The sequence below is a fragment of the Chelmon rostratus genome, chromosome 2 (assembly GCF_017976325.1).
Source record: "Chelmon rostratus isolate fCheRos1 chromosome 2, fCheRos1.pri, whole genome shotgun sequence".
NCBI classification, from domain to species: domain Eukaryota; kingdom Metazoa; phylum Chordata; class Actinopteri; order Chaetodontiformes; family Chaetodontidae; genus Chelmon; species Chelmon rostratus.
In genome coordinates this window covers 26,827,336-26,842,042 of record NC_055659.1, presented here as the reverse complement: position 1 = coordinate 26,842,042, position 14,707 = coordinate 26,827,336, and the positions used below count along the sequence as shown (strand labels likewise).

General features: G+C 43.6%; 1 protein-coding gene across 3 annotated transcripts in view; it reads left to right on the top strand.

Annotated features, from left to right (window-relative positions):
• Positions 1–14,707, top strand: part of LOC121625056 (band 4.1-like protein 1) — a 74,179-nt gene that overhangs the window by 35,753 nt on the left and 23,719 nt on the right. For 2 of the 3 annotated variants that reach the window (XM_041963096.1, XM_041963104.1), the window contains exons 2-4: positions 5,878–6,015; positions 7,159–7,326; positions 12,157–12,261. In XM_041963096.1, the coding sequence (XP_041819030.1) occupies positions 5,977–6,015; positions 7,159–7,326; positions 12,157–12,261 (312 nt within the window). In that variant the 5' untranslated portion in view covers positions 5,878–5,976. The remainder of the gene's footprint in view (positions 1–5,877; positions 6,016–7,158; positions 7,327–12,156; positions 12,262–14,707) is intronic. The other variant, XM_041963113.1, reaches the window with a different exon arrangement.

Here is a 14,707-nt window from a genome sequence, read left to right as displayed (position 1 = left end):
TGAGATGATCACATTTTAACTTTCTAAGAAAGAAATGAAAGAACACGTGATGCCAGTAGTGTGGCTGTATACTCCATCAGTTTGATTCTCAGATTGCTTTATTTTTTGAACTGGGACCAAAACACTGAATTCACAGTCTGAAATCATCCAAAATCCACAACTGAGCTTTAAACTGAATGAATGTATCAGGTTTCTACAAAAAGTCACAACAGAATTTCAAGCTTGGTGGGCGGATGTTTTGATTGTTTCATATCCATCGAAGGCTTGCAGGTTCTCCGACTATCAGTCACGATTCAGTATCAGTCATCTGTATTTGACCTCTAGCCCTGAATTGGGACTGGTCTTTAGCTCTCTGCGCCTGTAATCCAAGACGTCACTTTCATCTACAGTATAGCGTCACTGTCACTTCATCCTTTAACAGAATCTGAAATTCCTTGTACTTGTACACATCTAGCACGTCTCACTCTGACCCCATTCCTCTTTCCCCTAGTTTACAACCTGTGGTCCAGACTGTGGAAGCTGGAAGGTCAACACTTGAGTCTTCCTCATAGTGAAATCACTCATGAAGTGCACTTGCGACTCTCTTTTAAAGTGAAACGTGTGAACGGCAGCTGTAGCCGCAGACCCGTGTGTGCACTTACATGACTGCATGGCAACAGTTGAACCCATATTATATGCAAATAACTTGCGAGCTGGTAAGGCGGCGCATTGTAGTCGCTATTGTGTTCTGTCTCTCTCTTTTGGCAGGGCAGTGCTCAGTGATTACTCGACTGCATTGTGCGCTCAGTGCATGCTAATGGATAAATGTGATTAAGACCACAGAGCTGAGCCATGGATTGTACAGTGGAATTAGAGTTGTGTAGGGGCCAAATAGTGATGACTGTGCAGTGTGGAGGCTCAGATGAGGAGCAGGTTGTGTTTGCTGGTTAACAGCAGCGGCCTGCATCTCGGCTTCAAACTCCTCATCCGTCCCCGTGTGCAGCTGTGTGCAGCCCCTCCACTGCTAACCAGAGGGGGAGGCTGTTTGACATTTCCTTTGAGCCGTGATGCCACATCAGCTTATTTCCTCCCTCTTGTCATTTCCTATCTTTTCAGTTTATCCTTGATCCCTCTGTCTTTCTGGCCTCTCATCTTCTGTCCTTGTTCCGTTCCTCTCTCTGTTTCTCTGTTACTCCTCTGAGGAGAGAGACGATCGGCTGTGGGAGAGGAAAAAAAAAAAGAGTACTCTATGCTGTTACCATGGCAACTGCATCTAAGAGCTGAGCCAGTAGTCTTCCACAGTCATGCGCGCTCCCTCTCTCGTTCTCCCTCCACTTGCCTCACTTAGATTAAAGCTCACCTCTGATGAAAATGAAGGGAAAGAGATAGAGGCAGGAGAAACAAGGGAAAAGGCTACGCTTGTTAGGGAAGAGTGGCGTTTCATAACCCTCCAAGGAAACAATGCACTTTTCTTTGTGATGAATCATTATTGCTGATGGCAGATATCAAAGACAGACATCGTCAGTGAACTGCACGCAGTGCACAACAAAGGAAACACGCAGTGTATTCCTGTGCTGTGAGGTGCTTTCTTCTCCTCTGTAGAGGTGTCGGTCGCTGGGTTGATGGAGGTGATTGTGGGTAATGGTCTGTTAAAGGAAATTAATGCATTCGCGGGGCTGTGCTGCCTCACTCTATGACATCAATCTGCATTAATTTACCAATTAATCTGATTTCATGAGAAGATGTCTCAATAAGGGGCCCCATTTAATACAAACTAGCTTTGGATTATGTGATTTATGTGATTTGTATTCTCAATTGTGTGTACGTGTGCGCATGTGTCCTCAAAGGGCTTTTTCATTACTGGCTGACACGTATCGTACAAATCTTTTATGACCACTTCAAAGCAGCAGTAACTATCAATTTGGGTATGGTTAGTAAGTGTGTCATGGTTGGCTGTGTGTTCGGTAATGTGTTCGGCAGAGAAGTGAAAAACGTCCACAGTGGGGAGCAGAAATGGTTCGACCGGAGCTGTTTTGAGCTGTGTGTGTTGCTGTGAACACAGCACAGCAGAGACAGGTATATCCACACAGATGGCTGTAGATGAATGCATTGTGTCATGTAGCCCAGATGGATGTTAAGTGAGCTTCTGTTTGACTTGGACCGAATGAGAAAATGCGCGCCTGTAATGCACACAGGGGAGACGCAACGTTATTTTCAGCTTGACTGAATCGTACTGGGAGGGCGACAACGGAAAGACATGGTGGCGGTTGCTTCCTTCGCCACCAGAATACGATGCCCGGTGGAGTTTTTCCTCTCTAATCAGGAAGTTTCTTTGGCAGTCATATCCACGATTCAGCCAGTGAGGGAAAATTGATTTAGCAACTTAAAGTTCAGTGCCCAGCTGGATCAGACAGCAAGAGCGAAATGAGGCCCTGAGTGGACACACCACTCCACGCTTCATTTTTGTCCCCAAGGAAGGGAATTCATTTCTGTCAAATCACTGTGATTGTAAGTAATGGGACGGTTGTTACAGCGCAGCACAGCAGCAGCAGCAGCAGGAGGAGGAGGAGGAGGAGGAGGAGTGAGGGGGGAGGGTTTCACACTCCTTTAACCACGTGCAATATGTCAAGACCTACGCTGGTTGGAAGTCAGAGGGGGATTGTCTCTTCTCTGAACCAGTGTGAACCGGTTGTGTTCCTGCCTCAGTCATCAACCCCCAGTACATTATGTTGATGTGATTTGCTGCGTGTGAGGCAGCGAGACCTCCAGGGTCATATAGGGACTGGATTATGTACGAGGTCTTGGAGTATCATCTTGGGAAGTCTTTAACACGTAGGCATTACTCCTATATGCTGTGTATTGTAGATCCCACTGAGGATATATTCACACATTGTGGGCCTTGTCTTCCTTTGATGAAAGGTCATGGAGGAGCACGTTCCGGGGTCATAAGCATCTTTTTCAACCCACAGAGTGGTGTAACAATATCTAAAAACAGGCTACCTTGTATTTTTGGGCGATGGTAAGTCGCTACTTTTTCTTTCTCAGTTGAATAAGTGGCCAAAAATGGACAATATCATCCCCACAATGGATTTTAACATGTTCAACTAGCTGTATCATTCACAGTGAATGTTCAGTATCAGAGAAATCCACTGTGGGAGAGGCAGGGAAGCAACTTTTCCCAAACAGACAACAGTGTAATGCACTCAATGTGATTTTTTTTTCATCATTCACATAAAAGTACCCAGCCCACATCGGCTTAGAAGACATCAAACATACTGCTGCATTGGGGAAACAAAACCTTGTCAGAAAATAATATAAATTATTCCAGAGAAGTGCAACAAAACATGTCTACCAAGTTGGTTTTTCTAAGCTCTATAAACAAATATCTGACACCAAAAAGGTTCCTTCTATTATCATGCAAACAGAATAAATACACATTTTATGTCAAAGTTTGAAGAGAACAGTTCTTACATAATTATGCAGTAAACATTTAAAAATCCATATAAGGCACATCGTTTTAGGGCTGGGCGATGACCTGAAATTTATATCATGGTTTTTTTTTTTTATGGTGACAAAATAAAAGGGAAGGTAACATATCTTAGGCCGATGTGTTTTGGAGGGAGTAACCTGCCCTATAATGATGGTTAATTAGTGAACGTAATGTGACTCATTCTTAGTAATACAAGTGTTAGGATTAGGCTTCTCAACAGCATTTATATGGCAGAAAACCCAAAGTATGTTGTGCAACAGTCTATATATACTGTACAGGCCAAAAGTTTGGACACACCTTCTCATTCAATGTGTTTTCTTTATTGTAGATTCTCACTGAAGGCATTAAAACCGTAAATGAACACATGTGGAGTTATGTACTTAACAAACAAAGGTGAAATAACTGAAAACATGTTTTATATTCTAGTTTCTTTAAAACAGCCACCCTTTGCTCTGATTACCGCTTTGCACACTCTTGGCATTCTCTCGATGTGCTTCAAGAGGTAGTCACCTGAAATGGTTTTCACGTCACAGGTGTGCCTTATCAGGCTTAATTAGTGGAATTTCTTGCTTTATCAATGGGGTTGGGACCATCAGTTGTGTTTTGCTGAAGTCAGGTTGATACACAGGCCGACAGCCCTATTGGACAACTGTTATAATTCATACCTTATACAGACTATGAAGTAGATTTACATACGGCAGCAACAGACAAGCTACTTGGAAATAGTGGTGAGCTAAACTACCTGTTACTCTTCATCATATGAAGCTTCACTGCACCAAACCTACTCCCAGAGAAATGTAGCAAGCTAAGCTACAACTTCGTTCTAAGTCAGTGCTAACTCAGTGATCAATAAAACTGTCAATCAAATGGATAGGCAGGAAACAGTTGAACAGGAAACTGTTCAGTTCAGTTGATAATTAAACACACACACACTTGTGCTTGCACGGGAATGCTCAACCTAGACTTGGGTACGTTTGCTGGACAAACTCAAAATTTAATGACTCAACTCAAACCTCTGTAGGAAAAGAATAAAACCCTGACTCTCCGGGCATCAGCTCCTCTCCGTCCTCACTCTCTGCCATATTTCCATCAAGCAAACTCAAGCTTGCGATACATTCGTATCCCCCCCGCAGGCCCTGAACCACCACACTACTGAGAAATGTCGTTGAAGTAGTACCGCCGCTCCTGTCCAACACTGACCCAAAGTGCATTATGTAAGTACAGTGTACAATGGGACATTTCCACTCGGCAGTGACAGACACACACAGCGACGCTGCACAGGAGGCTTTCCTGTTACAACAAAACCAGCTGAGCTTGCACTGCAGTATGAAGTGTGGAGATAACGTTAGCTCTGCTACCCACATCCAAGCTACTACTCTGCTCTCTCTACTACACACTGCATTGTGAATGTAGCACTGTGACCTGGTTTGGAAATGAATAAGATACTCATGAGAAAAAAAAAACACTCGTTCAGCGGCGTCGATGTGAAAAGTCCCAATTAATTTACTCAGATGATATCTTTCTGCTGAGCCTCTGTTTAGACATGCTTACAGTACACGCCTATCTCAACGGACAAACTGCACTCTGCTTTCACTTCAGCTGATGTTAGAGTTCAGTCCAGCCACGCCGACAGCCTACAGATGTAGAACTGAACAGAGTGAAGAAGAAGTCGGTGAGGTAGACGAAGGGAGGTGGCTGCACAGACAGGAAAGGAACAACACTTCAAGACAGATGACATGAAACAAATGGCTGGGTCTGCTTTTTAATATTATACTGTGTGCATCTTTGCGGTATTTAGGATTAATGCCTGAATATGTTTTTTATTAGCCAAATCAAAGAAAGAGAAGACATGATGACACCCTACTGCCTGCCCAAGCGTTCGTATCCACTCATGGATTAGTGACAGTACCTTTATTGGTTTTTTTGGCTGAACACCTTTGTGACTGAAGGAATTCACTGTTGATAGCCATGAGCACTGACGGCAGCGCACGCGGCCTAATTCGCTAATTCATTTTTTTTGGTCTTCGTCATCTTAGTGCTGCAGCTTGTCTTGCTTAAATAGATGATCATTATCTGGCTCAGTGAAGGATTTTATAATTAAAGTAAATGTCCTTGACGGCAAGGTGAATTATGTCTGTGGAAATTGTGTTGTATCAAGAAGCCACAGCTCTCAGAATGTGTGATGAGCGTGTGATCCTGGCGCTGGCGCCGTTATTGTTTTGGGGTGAGCGCGTTCGTGTTCAGAATTTTTCACAGTCTCCAGCTGCAGCACCTGCTGCCTTCTCGGCTCTTTTGTTCCTGATAAAAAGCGTGCATTAAATGCTTTTGACATGGCAGCTTGAAGATAAGGCGCTAATCATCTGAGACCCTATTTGAACATTTTTTGCTGTGATCTTGTCTCGCCGCAGGTTGCTGTTACGTTGGTGAAGAGACAGAAGCAGGCCCTGAGTCGGAGGTGAAGAGAGCCAGACGGGAGTCCTCCCAGCCAGCAGGGAGCAGCAGCAGGCATGCAGGACTCCGCTTCGGACAGCAAGATGGCCAAACAGGTCAGCGCGGCTCTAATTGCAGTGATGGATTACACCTGAAGGCACAGACTTCCCAGTGGTTGTGAGAGTAAAGATTGAGGAAATAATGTGTTTTGCTGGAATGTGTTTCCATTCATTATGAAGTTTGTGTATTCTTAGTGATTAGAAGCTGGCTGCATATGAGACAAAACAAACAACACAACAAATCAGTCCACTTTGTAAACAGGAAGTCAAGCTGTAACACGACTGCCAAAAATAACAGTGGCGAAAGATACCTTAAACCTTAACTGATCCTGGTCCTTTGTAAATAAAAGTTTTATTTTGGAAAATAGTATTCATATGCTAACCTAGCCAATGGTATTTAGTCTGATTGTGTTTGCACAACATTTTCAGGCGTATGATATTATTTTTCCATGATTCCTAAAAGAGCATTTGATCGAGTCTCTGATTTGTTGACCAAATTCCACATCACATCTTTTTATGTTTATGTAAGTGCTGCTAGCATCAGTCACACCTGGCAGTTATTTCTGTGTGAGAACTGCATTAAAAGAATAATCTTAAAACTAAATACGATCTTTAAACTAAGCTAAGTTTGAACGTGCAAAGAGCTGATGCAGTGCCTCGTGCTTCAGTGAGCTGAGAATATCATTACATGGCAGGAAAATAGGGTCCATTTGTTCATATTGGCTCCTTTACAACAGACCTCCGAGTCTTGTAGATGAAGATGACACTTATTATGAAGGAGTTTTATCTGGATTCGTTAACTTACATCCTTCCCTGAGATTGCAGCAGTTCTGCCTGGTCTGAAGCAAAGTCGGAGGAGTCTATATGTCGATTATATACAGAGAAAACAGCACTGATGATTGCTGTGATTAGATTTTATTTCTGATTTCTGTTTCGTCTTGTAATTCAGTGATTAGTCAACTGAGAGTCAATGCAGTTTCCAGTAGATCACACAGTGCCAACAGTCAAATATCCATTAAAGCCCCAATGCTGACTCTACACTGACTTTCCCGTAGACCATTGTAATCAAAGTACTTAATCTTAAGGCATTGTCCTGATAGTGATGCAGTACTTCAATGTATTTAAACTGTTTCAAATATCCACTTAGGTGCCAAGGATGACAGATGAAATCTATAACCTTTTCTACATTTTTGTGTTAAGGAACAGAACTCCAAGTATCGTGATGAACACAGAGAAACAGACGACATGTCCGAGAAGATGTCCCCAAACAAAACCCCCAAATCTCCCCAGAAAGGCTCCAAGCGACTTAAAACCACCCCCTTCAAAGTGACCCTGCTGGACTCCGCCGAGTTCGAAGGAGAAATCGAGGTATGCGTGATGACAAGCAATTTGTGGGTAACGTGTTTTCTAGAATTAGCCTTAACGTGCTTTGAACAAACCGTTGAAAAGCAATGTTTTTTATTTCCTTTGTTGTTGTTTTCCTCTGTAGGCAGTTGCGTGCGTTGTACAGTGCTGCACAGAGCGGATAAAACAGGCAAAGAGAATAAAAGAGAGGGTGCCACGCTGAGCGCTCACCAGGGGGGCGAAGCCAAAGCAATGTCACACATTTCTGTAATACACACAGCGGCACAAAAAATATATGCACACAAGAAAGTGTTCATTCCACACGAGATATGTGTTGTCATTACTCCAGCGGTGTGAGGAGATTTCCCACTTGCAGCGGAAGGAAAGTGAAGGCACGCATAAGAGAGGAGGACAGAGATAGATGGAAGTCCATTGCCTTAGATAAATACACTTCTCTGCTTTTATGGCTAGCATCGGCATCCACCTGTGCCAGAATAGCTCTATTATTCCTCCTAAAATATCTTTCACAGTATTGTGCTTGAAGGAGTTCATACCCAATTACTCGACTGTGGAGATGACTATGCAGCAATATTTTAAGCTATTTCTTGTTAGGCTCAGCTTTCGATTCCACTCACTGACGATCTATTTAGACACCCGCATGGAGGAAATGATGCGTCTGTCTGGCGCCGCAGCCTGTGTACCTGAGATGACGGAGTTAAATCAGGCTTCTGTCTGGCCCAGCCTGTGTCACAGCTCAGTACGCTGCCTCTGCGCTCCTTCAGCAAGGCCTGGGACTGGAGATACACTGTGCATGTTTATGGGCAGGGCGGGGTAACTTTACAACAAGACCTCCAACATAAAGGACAAAATAGGCTATTACCTTTAAAGATCTGGGAGCCTTATCTGAAGGAAAACAATGCTTGTCAGTGCCTTACAAAACAGTTACAAGAGACTAACCGGAGAATTAATGCTATGACTGTTTTGTGCCACCTTTAGAGTTCATGTTTGGTTACATTTAGACAACAAAAACCACTTGGTTATGTTTGGGGGAAGGTTAATATGAACCGGCACTGATGTGAACGGCAGCCTCTAGTGTCTAGAGTTGCACAGCAGACCAACTCATCCAGTCTCCTGCCTAACAAGTTGTATGTATAGCAACAATGTCACGCTGCTTGCTACATGTCCTGTCATTATCTGCGCAGTCACAAAACGTTGCATGTCAGCAACATGTAAACATAGCTTGCTTTGAAGGAGTAGTTTGACTTCCTGGGGTCTTGTTGTGATTATGAGGTTGCCAGGCAACCTGTGGAGGAAGTCGCTGTCCAGTGAGTATGTCAGACCTCACTTGCATTTGGATGGGGATTGGACTGTAGTCTCCTGCAGGGATCAAGCTTCCAAAAAACTGGATCCCACAATGCCTACTGTATTTATTGTGTTAAACTCTTTCATTAGACCTGCCAAGGTTATTTACTCACCTTTCAAAATCCATCACCCAAATTCTTAACCAACTTTCTGTTAAAGAATTGAAGTTTCAACTCAAATCTGAGACAACATGATGACATCAGGGTTTTTTTTCCCACATTTCAGAAAGCTCCTCCAGAGCTTTTGTTTGGGCTGATTTTGTATTGGCGCTAAGATAAAAAAAAAAAAAAACTTCATTAGATAGATATCGGGGTTCAGAGGATGTTGCTTTTGTCCAATAAAAGCCTTCAGCAGAGGTCGTTAAAAGGGTGTTAGGAAATCTATAGTTATTACATGGTTGCAAGCCAGGTGCATCCAAGGAGAAAATAGAAGAGCAATGTTGTTATTATGAGCCACCCCTTAGGATACTTATGCACAAGCGCATGAAACTTGGTGTGTGCGCTGGGGGTTGGGCGCTTTTCATGTGTGAGTGTGTGTGAGGTAAGAATATCAGGAATGCTACGCTTGCACCAACCTCTCTCTCAGCACTGTGAAAGCATTCAGAAATACCTCTGGGGCTTTTCCACACCACAACAATAGTTCACATTATGGTTATGAAAGCTTTTGTGTCTTAAGTGCTCTTCCTGAATATTCGCCCGCCCTCGCAGCACTGCCAATCATTGCCGGGGGAATCGTGCACAAAGCAGCCTGTTGTCAGCCCACGATTTTTAAAATTCTGGTTTGGCGCGAGGCTCCGACCTCCAGGTCACTGACAGGCCTGCTCTCCCTTCCTGTCTTTAATTGCCGGGGTTGGACTTCATGTCTGCCATATCCGAACCTCCCTCATGCTTTCAGGCGCTGGTAATAACAGTGTTGCGGAGAGGCAGGCCACACTTTGAGAACGCTCTCCCTGAAGGAGGTGCCACATTCATGGGTTAATTAAGTCTCTCGTCGTGGATGCATGACTGAGACTGCCCGTGGTCCTCTCACCCAGTCTCCCCCTCTGTTCGCTGGGATGTAATCTGCTTCACTATGCATGGTCAAGCCTGGCCAGGCCGATGTGCAGAACAGAGATTTTTGGGGCGGAACTGAGTCTTTCATGCTGGTTTGTTGTCCTTTCGCACTCCACATGTTGACTTGTTTCCTTAACTTTGCTGGCAGCTCCTGATGTCATCCAGCATCCTCTTGCTTTACGCCAGGGACGCACTGGCTGACACGACGAGAGCTTCTAAAAACTTGCCAAGTGTTGCTCCACCATCCTTTCACCCATAATGAGGCAAAGGCGAAACTCTTTTTCAAGTCCTAGCCTTGAGATATTAAGAAACAAGACAGCAGAGGGATAATACTGCATCTGTTTCCCTGGCAACTGCTTGCTCCATCTCCCTGTCACCTCTCAAAGTAGGCCCCAGGGGAGGAGGGACCATGTGTCTGTGAGAGTATAATACTGTGGGTGTGTGGTTCAGTGTTAGGTCTCCTGTGTTTAACAGTGCCATGCAGTATGGGCCTGTGCATGAATTGATGATGTATCAATATTTCATTTGCTCTGTGAAATTGAAATGGAAATATTATTGATATGAGCATGCTTTTGCTTCTGACCTACACATGTGGCTGCTAGTTCACCAAGTGATTGTCGATTGATCAGATTTCTTGCAAAAAGTCATTATGTCCAGCAAGCTTGCATCGATTGGCAATCAGATCGGCTATTGATGATTGAAGAGATGATCGGCCGTTGATTTTTGCCATATTAATTAACTAAATAAAATGTAAAATGTGCTCTATGCTGCATTTTTACAGGAGATGTTTCAGGTGGAGGGGCACGTCTGTACTCAGCGATGATGATCGCTGTTAATCAGCACAAGTGATTCTGCTCGATGTTCTCATTTACATATTTTTCTGTTTCTGTTATTAGACTCAGAAGTAGTGTGAAATTTGATCCCAGATTATGAATACTACCTTCACCAGCAGTCATTGTCGAGCTGTTGCACTGCGGATAAAATCATTAATATGTGCTCACTACATCAGCTGAGAAATTGAACAAAAAACACAAATTCATGACAGCAGCTGTGCTGTGAGATCGGCTGTGTTGGCATTTAAAATGAGCGATCACAGAGAAAGTTAGACTCCACATCCACGGCTGTTCAGTTGCAAACCAATCAATACTCAGTAGTAGAGAATGAAATCGCTAAAAATAAGCTTGTTGTTATTCTTGTTTGTAGATATCGTAACTCCACACAGGCAAGTACAGAGTCTGACCTACCAGGTTTTGGCCTTCATGTTGGGAGGCATGTGTGCTAACCAGTGAACCACCATGACAGCTAATGTCTGCAGTTTTTTCATTGTATGACTATTAACGCAGTGTGACAGGCACTAGATGATCCACTCTCAAAACAAGGCTGACTAGATTTTTTATCTACATATATGATCATTATTATATACAGTATATGATTTAGAAAATGTACGTTGCAATAACCACGCCAGTGTCAATCAACGGGTCCACTTCTTGGGTCCAGACTGAAATATGTCATCAACTATTGAATGGATTACTATGAAATCTGGTACAAATGTCCATGGTCCCCAGAGGGTGAATTGGAAAGACTTTGGCATTCTCCTGACTTTTCATTTAGCATCATTATAAGGTCACAGTACTTTTGTTTATGACTCTAAACGTAGACGTTAACCTTGTGCATGTTAGCATGCTGACATCATCATTTAGCTCACTTTGAAGCTTCAGAGCTGCTAGAAAGGCTGTAGACTGTTGGTCTTGAATGGACATTGTGTAAATCTCACTTTTGATGACATATTTCACCAACAGTGATGAAGTTACTTCTGTCTACATTCTGTCTGTTTCTTTCCCTACATCTCTATTTCGGTACACTTCTTGCATCCAGGCTATATACCAAGGACATACTGATCTCTGCCAAATGTGGTCTAAGAATCTGTTAGAACTATTCACAAAAAGTTTTATCTGTGTATCCTGATGTTAGCTAGTCAAAAAAAAAAAAAAAATCGAAATCGAAACGCCCTTCAATGTAAAAACATGAGCTTTTCACTTGAATTTGAAAAGAAGCATTCCTGAAATGCTCACCTTGAACTCTATCAAGAGCGGGTGAAATCTCTGCTTACAGTACAAAGACCAATCTTCCCCAGCAATTCACAGTCCATTTTCACTGTCAAGTGTTTGATGCACACCGACTGTGACACGACACCAAATGGTTGAGCTGTTTTATTGTGTGCAGAACCAGAGAACAGGAAAGCAGTCTTTACAAGCACAGCTGCCTAATGGGGTCTGATATTGGTGAGCCAAGATTTTCCCAATAAAAGGGAGCCATATCAACAGCAGACTCTTATGCATGCATGGTATTTCAGAAATGTAGTAGAGGATCTTTATTCTGTTTTCTCCGACATTGCTGTTGACCTTTTTACCACTGCTGTGTCCTCTATGTTTGTCTGCAGAAACACTCCAAAGGACAGACCCTGATGGACATGGTCTGTGAGCACCTCAACTTGCTGGAGAAGGACTATTTTGGTCTGACCTTTGCCGACACAGACACCCAGAAGGTCAGTGAATTGTGTGCCACGATAACCCCATGGGATGTCTCAGCGCATAAACATGTTTCTCACCGAGCAATCTGTATTCCCCTCGCCCCTCACTTGGGTTGGCTCTCTCAGGGGCGCATTATCCATCATTCAAAGATGGATGGACAATGGAAATGTCCATGCTCTGTGTGGGTCTGGACAGCAGGCAGTTGTTAAAGTGTGTGCAGTTGGTCAAAGGTTGAAAAAAATGCTCTAACATTAGCCACCACAAGCTACTGGTCACACCAGACCAAGTAAGTCTGGAGCAGCAAAACCCCATGATGTGCACTGAAATCAGCAAGGTGGATTTTTACTGCTTTTGAGTTCAACGTTTCATTTGTTTTAGATTGTGCTATTTCTTTCATAATTGACATCATCTAACTTTCAGCCAAACTAAAGAACATTCTGCTTCTGATAAATGTGTACATACATTAAACTTCAATCAGCTCACGGATCATTCTGACATTTCAAGTAGAAGGTCTGAATATGTTTTCCTCTGGTCTTTGTTGACTTGTGGGGGCGCAGAGACAAGGCTCATTTTCATACAATCAAGTAATCGACTCTGAGCCGACGGGCCCTAGCTGTCCGCTGAGCTCTTTCTCAGATGTGGCTTTTGGCTTTGGGTGTTGATTGATGCAGGCCTCCCTAAGGGCGGTATGTGATTGCGAGAGGCTGCAGAGGAACCTGCTGCCTTTTGAAGATAGGAAAGATGACAAGGCTAAGTCCCTTTTAACATCTGGAGCATAGCCTCTGTCAGCATCATCAACTTGTGCACGCTTTGTCAGCTCACATGTTGCTACTTGACGCGTGTCTGACGGCTGGGGCTTTGGATGAAGCACGAGCTCGGCCCTTTCAGACAGGTTAACTGGGGTGTTAGAGAGGTAAACAGACCTGAAGTTCAAATATGTTCCTCTCGCTGAGTGTAGGTAAGGCTACGGCTCGGATCAATATGACAGGCTCATCAAAGACAGGCTTATCAGAGCACTGCTTGATCCTGCTGTCTGGGGCCACTGCTGATTGGTAGACCAAATAAGCCCGAGAATTGAAATGTCATTTCAGATGCCCTTTCTAGGTCGCAGCTGGGGGAACAAGGATATAATCTTTACCGTTCGGGAGAACATTTTTTCCGTGTGATTGCTTCATGCGCTAAGGTTGCAAAGGGGAGAGCGAAACCTTGAACAGTCAGCGATCAAAAGTTCTTCCTGCTTTTCTGCAGAGTAAACCAAAGCAGCAGAGACCACCTTAGTAATTGAGCGCTCTCCTGCCTTCGCTGATACAAGAGAATGGGGACGATGAATGCCTGCGGCTCATTAGAGTCTTTAGCAGCCTGATTAAACGCTGGAGGAGCATGTGTATTTTTGCCGGTTTGTTGAGTGAGTGTGTGTGTGTACGAGAAGGCACGCTTCAAATTGCCAGAGATGCTTGCAGTTTTCCCAACGTGGCCACACGATTGCGCTGTGCTGTATTAACCTTTCATGCCCCTGATTCCGCTCTGACTGGTGTGATACCAGCTGCCAAAAAGAGCGTCAGCGTTAATAAGCAGCTGCTGGGTGGTATCCAGGTAAGCGCAGATCGCTGTCAGCTCCCTGCACCTCAGGCAGCGCAGAACTATGCTGCATGCAGCAAACACCTGCCAGTATCAAAGTAACAATTACATTAACTCAAATTACTGTAAGTGAGTAGACTTCCTTGGCTGCTTCTACTTCTTTGAAGCATATGAACCAGGCTCACTGTCGACCAATCGGTCCACCACTGTGGACCGAAGTATCTTAACAGCTGTTGGACGGATTGTCAAAGAATTTGGTACAGATATATGTGCCTCTCAAAGGGTGGAGCCTGCTGACTTCGGTGATCCTCTGATATTTCCTCTAGCATTTTTATTTTATTATTTCAAAAATGACTACATGGATTAGCGTACCGTTTGATACAGACATTGGTGGTCTGTGACCTTGGCTTTTTGTGCAATTAGCAGTTTAAAATGATGACACATCAAGGCAAATATCTCAACATCTACAGGATGGATTGGCATAGATTTTGGTACAGAATTCTGTCCTCATGACTTTGGTGATCCCCTGACTTCATTTCGTTCCATCGTGAGGTTCACAAGGATGGTTCTGAGTGATATGTCTCAACAGATATTGCATGAATTGCAATCAAATTTAGCATTCATCCCTTCCTCACAATGAATTATAGCAGCTTGGTGAACCCATAACTTTTCATCCACTGCCAGGTCTAAACTTTGATTTGTCCAATACTTTGGTTTATGACGAAATACCTGCAAAACTAATGACATTCCTGTTCTTTATGTTTGATTAACGTATTAGCATTTTCACTGTGAGTATGCTGCCATGCTAGTGTTTATCGTTTAGCTCATAGCTAAATGTGACACAAAGAAACTTATATAAGTATACATAAAGCTAGGTATGCC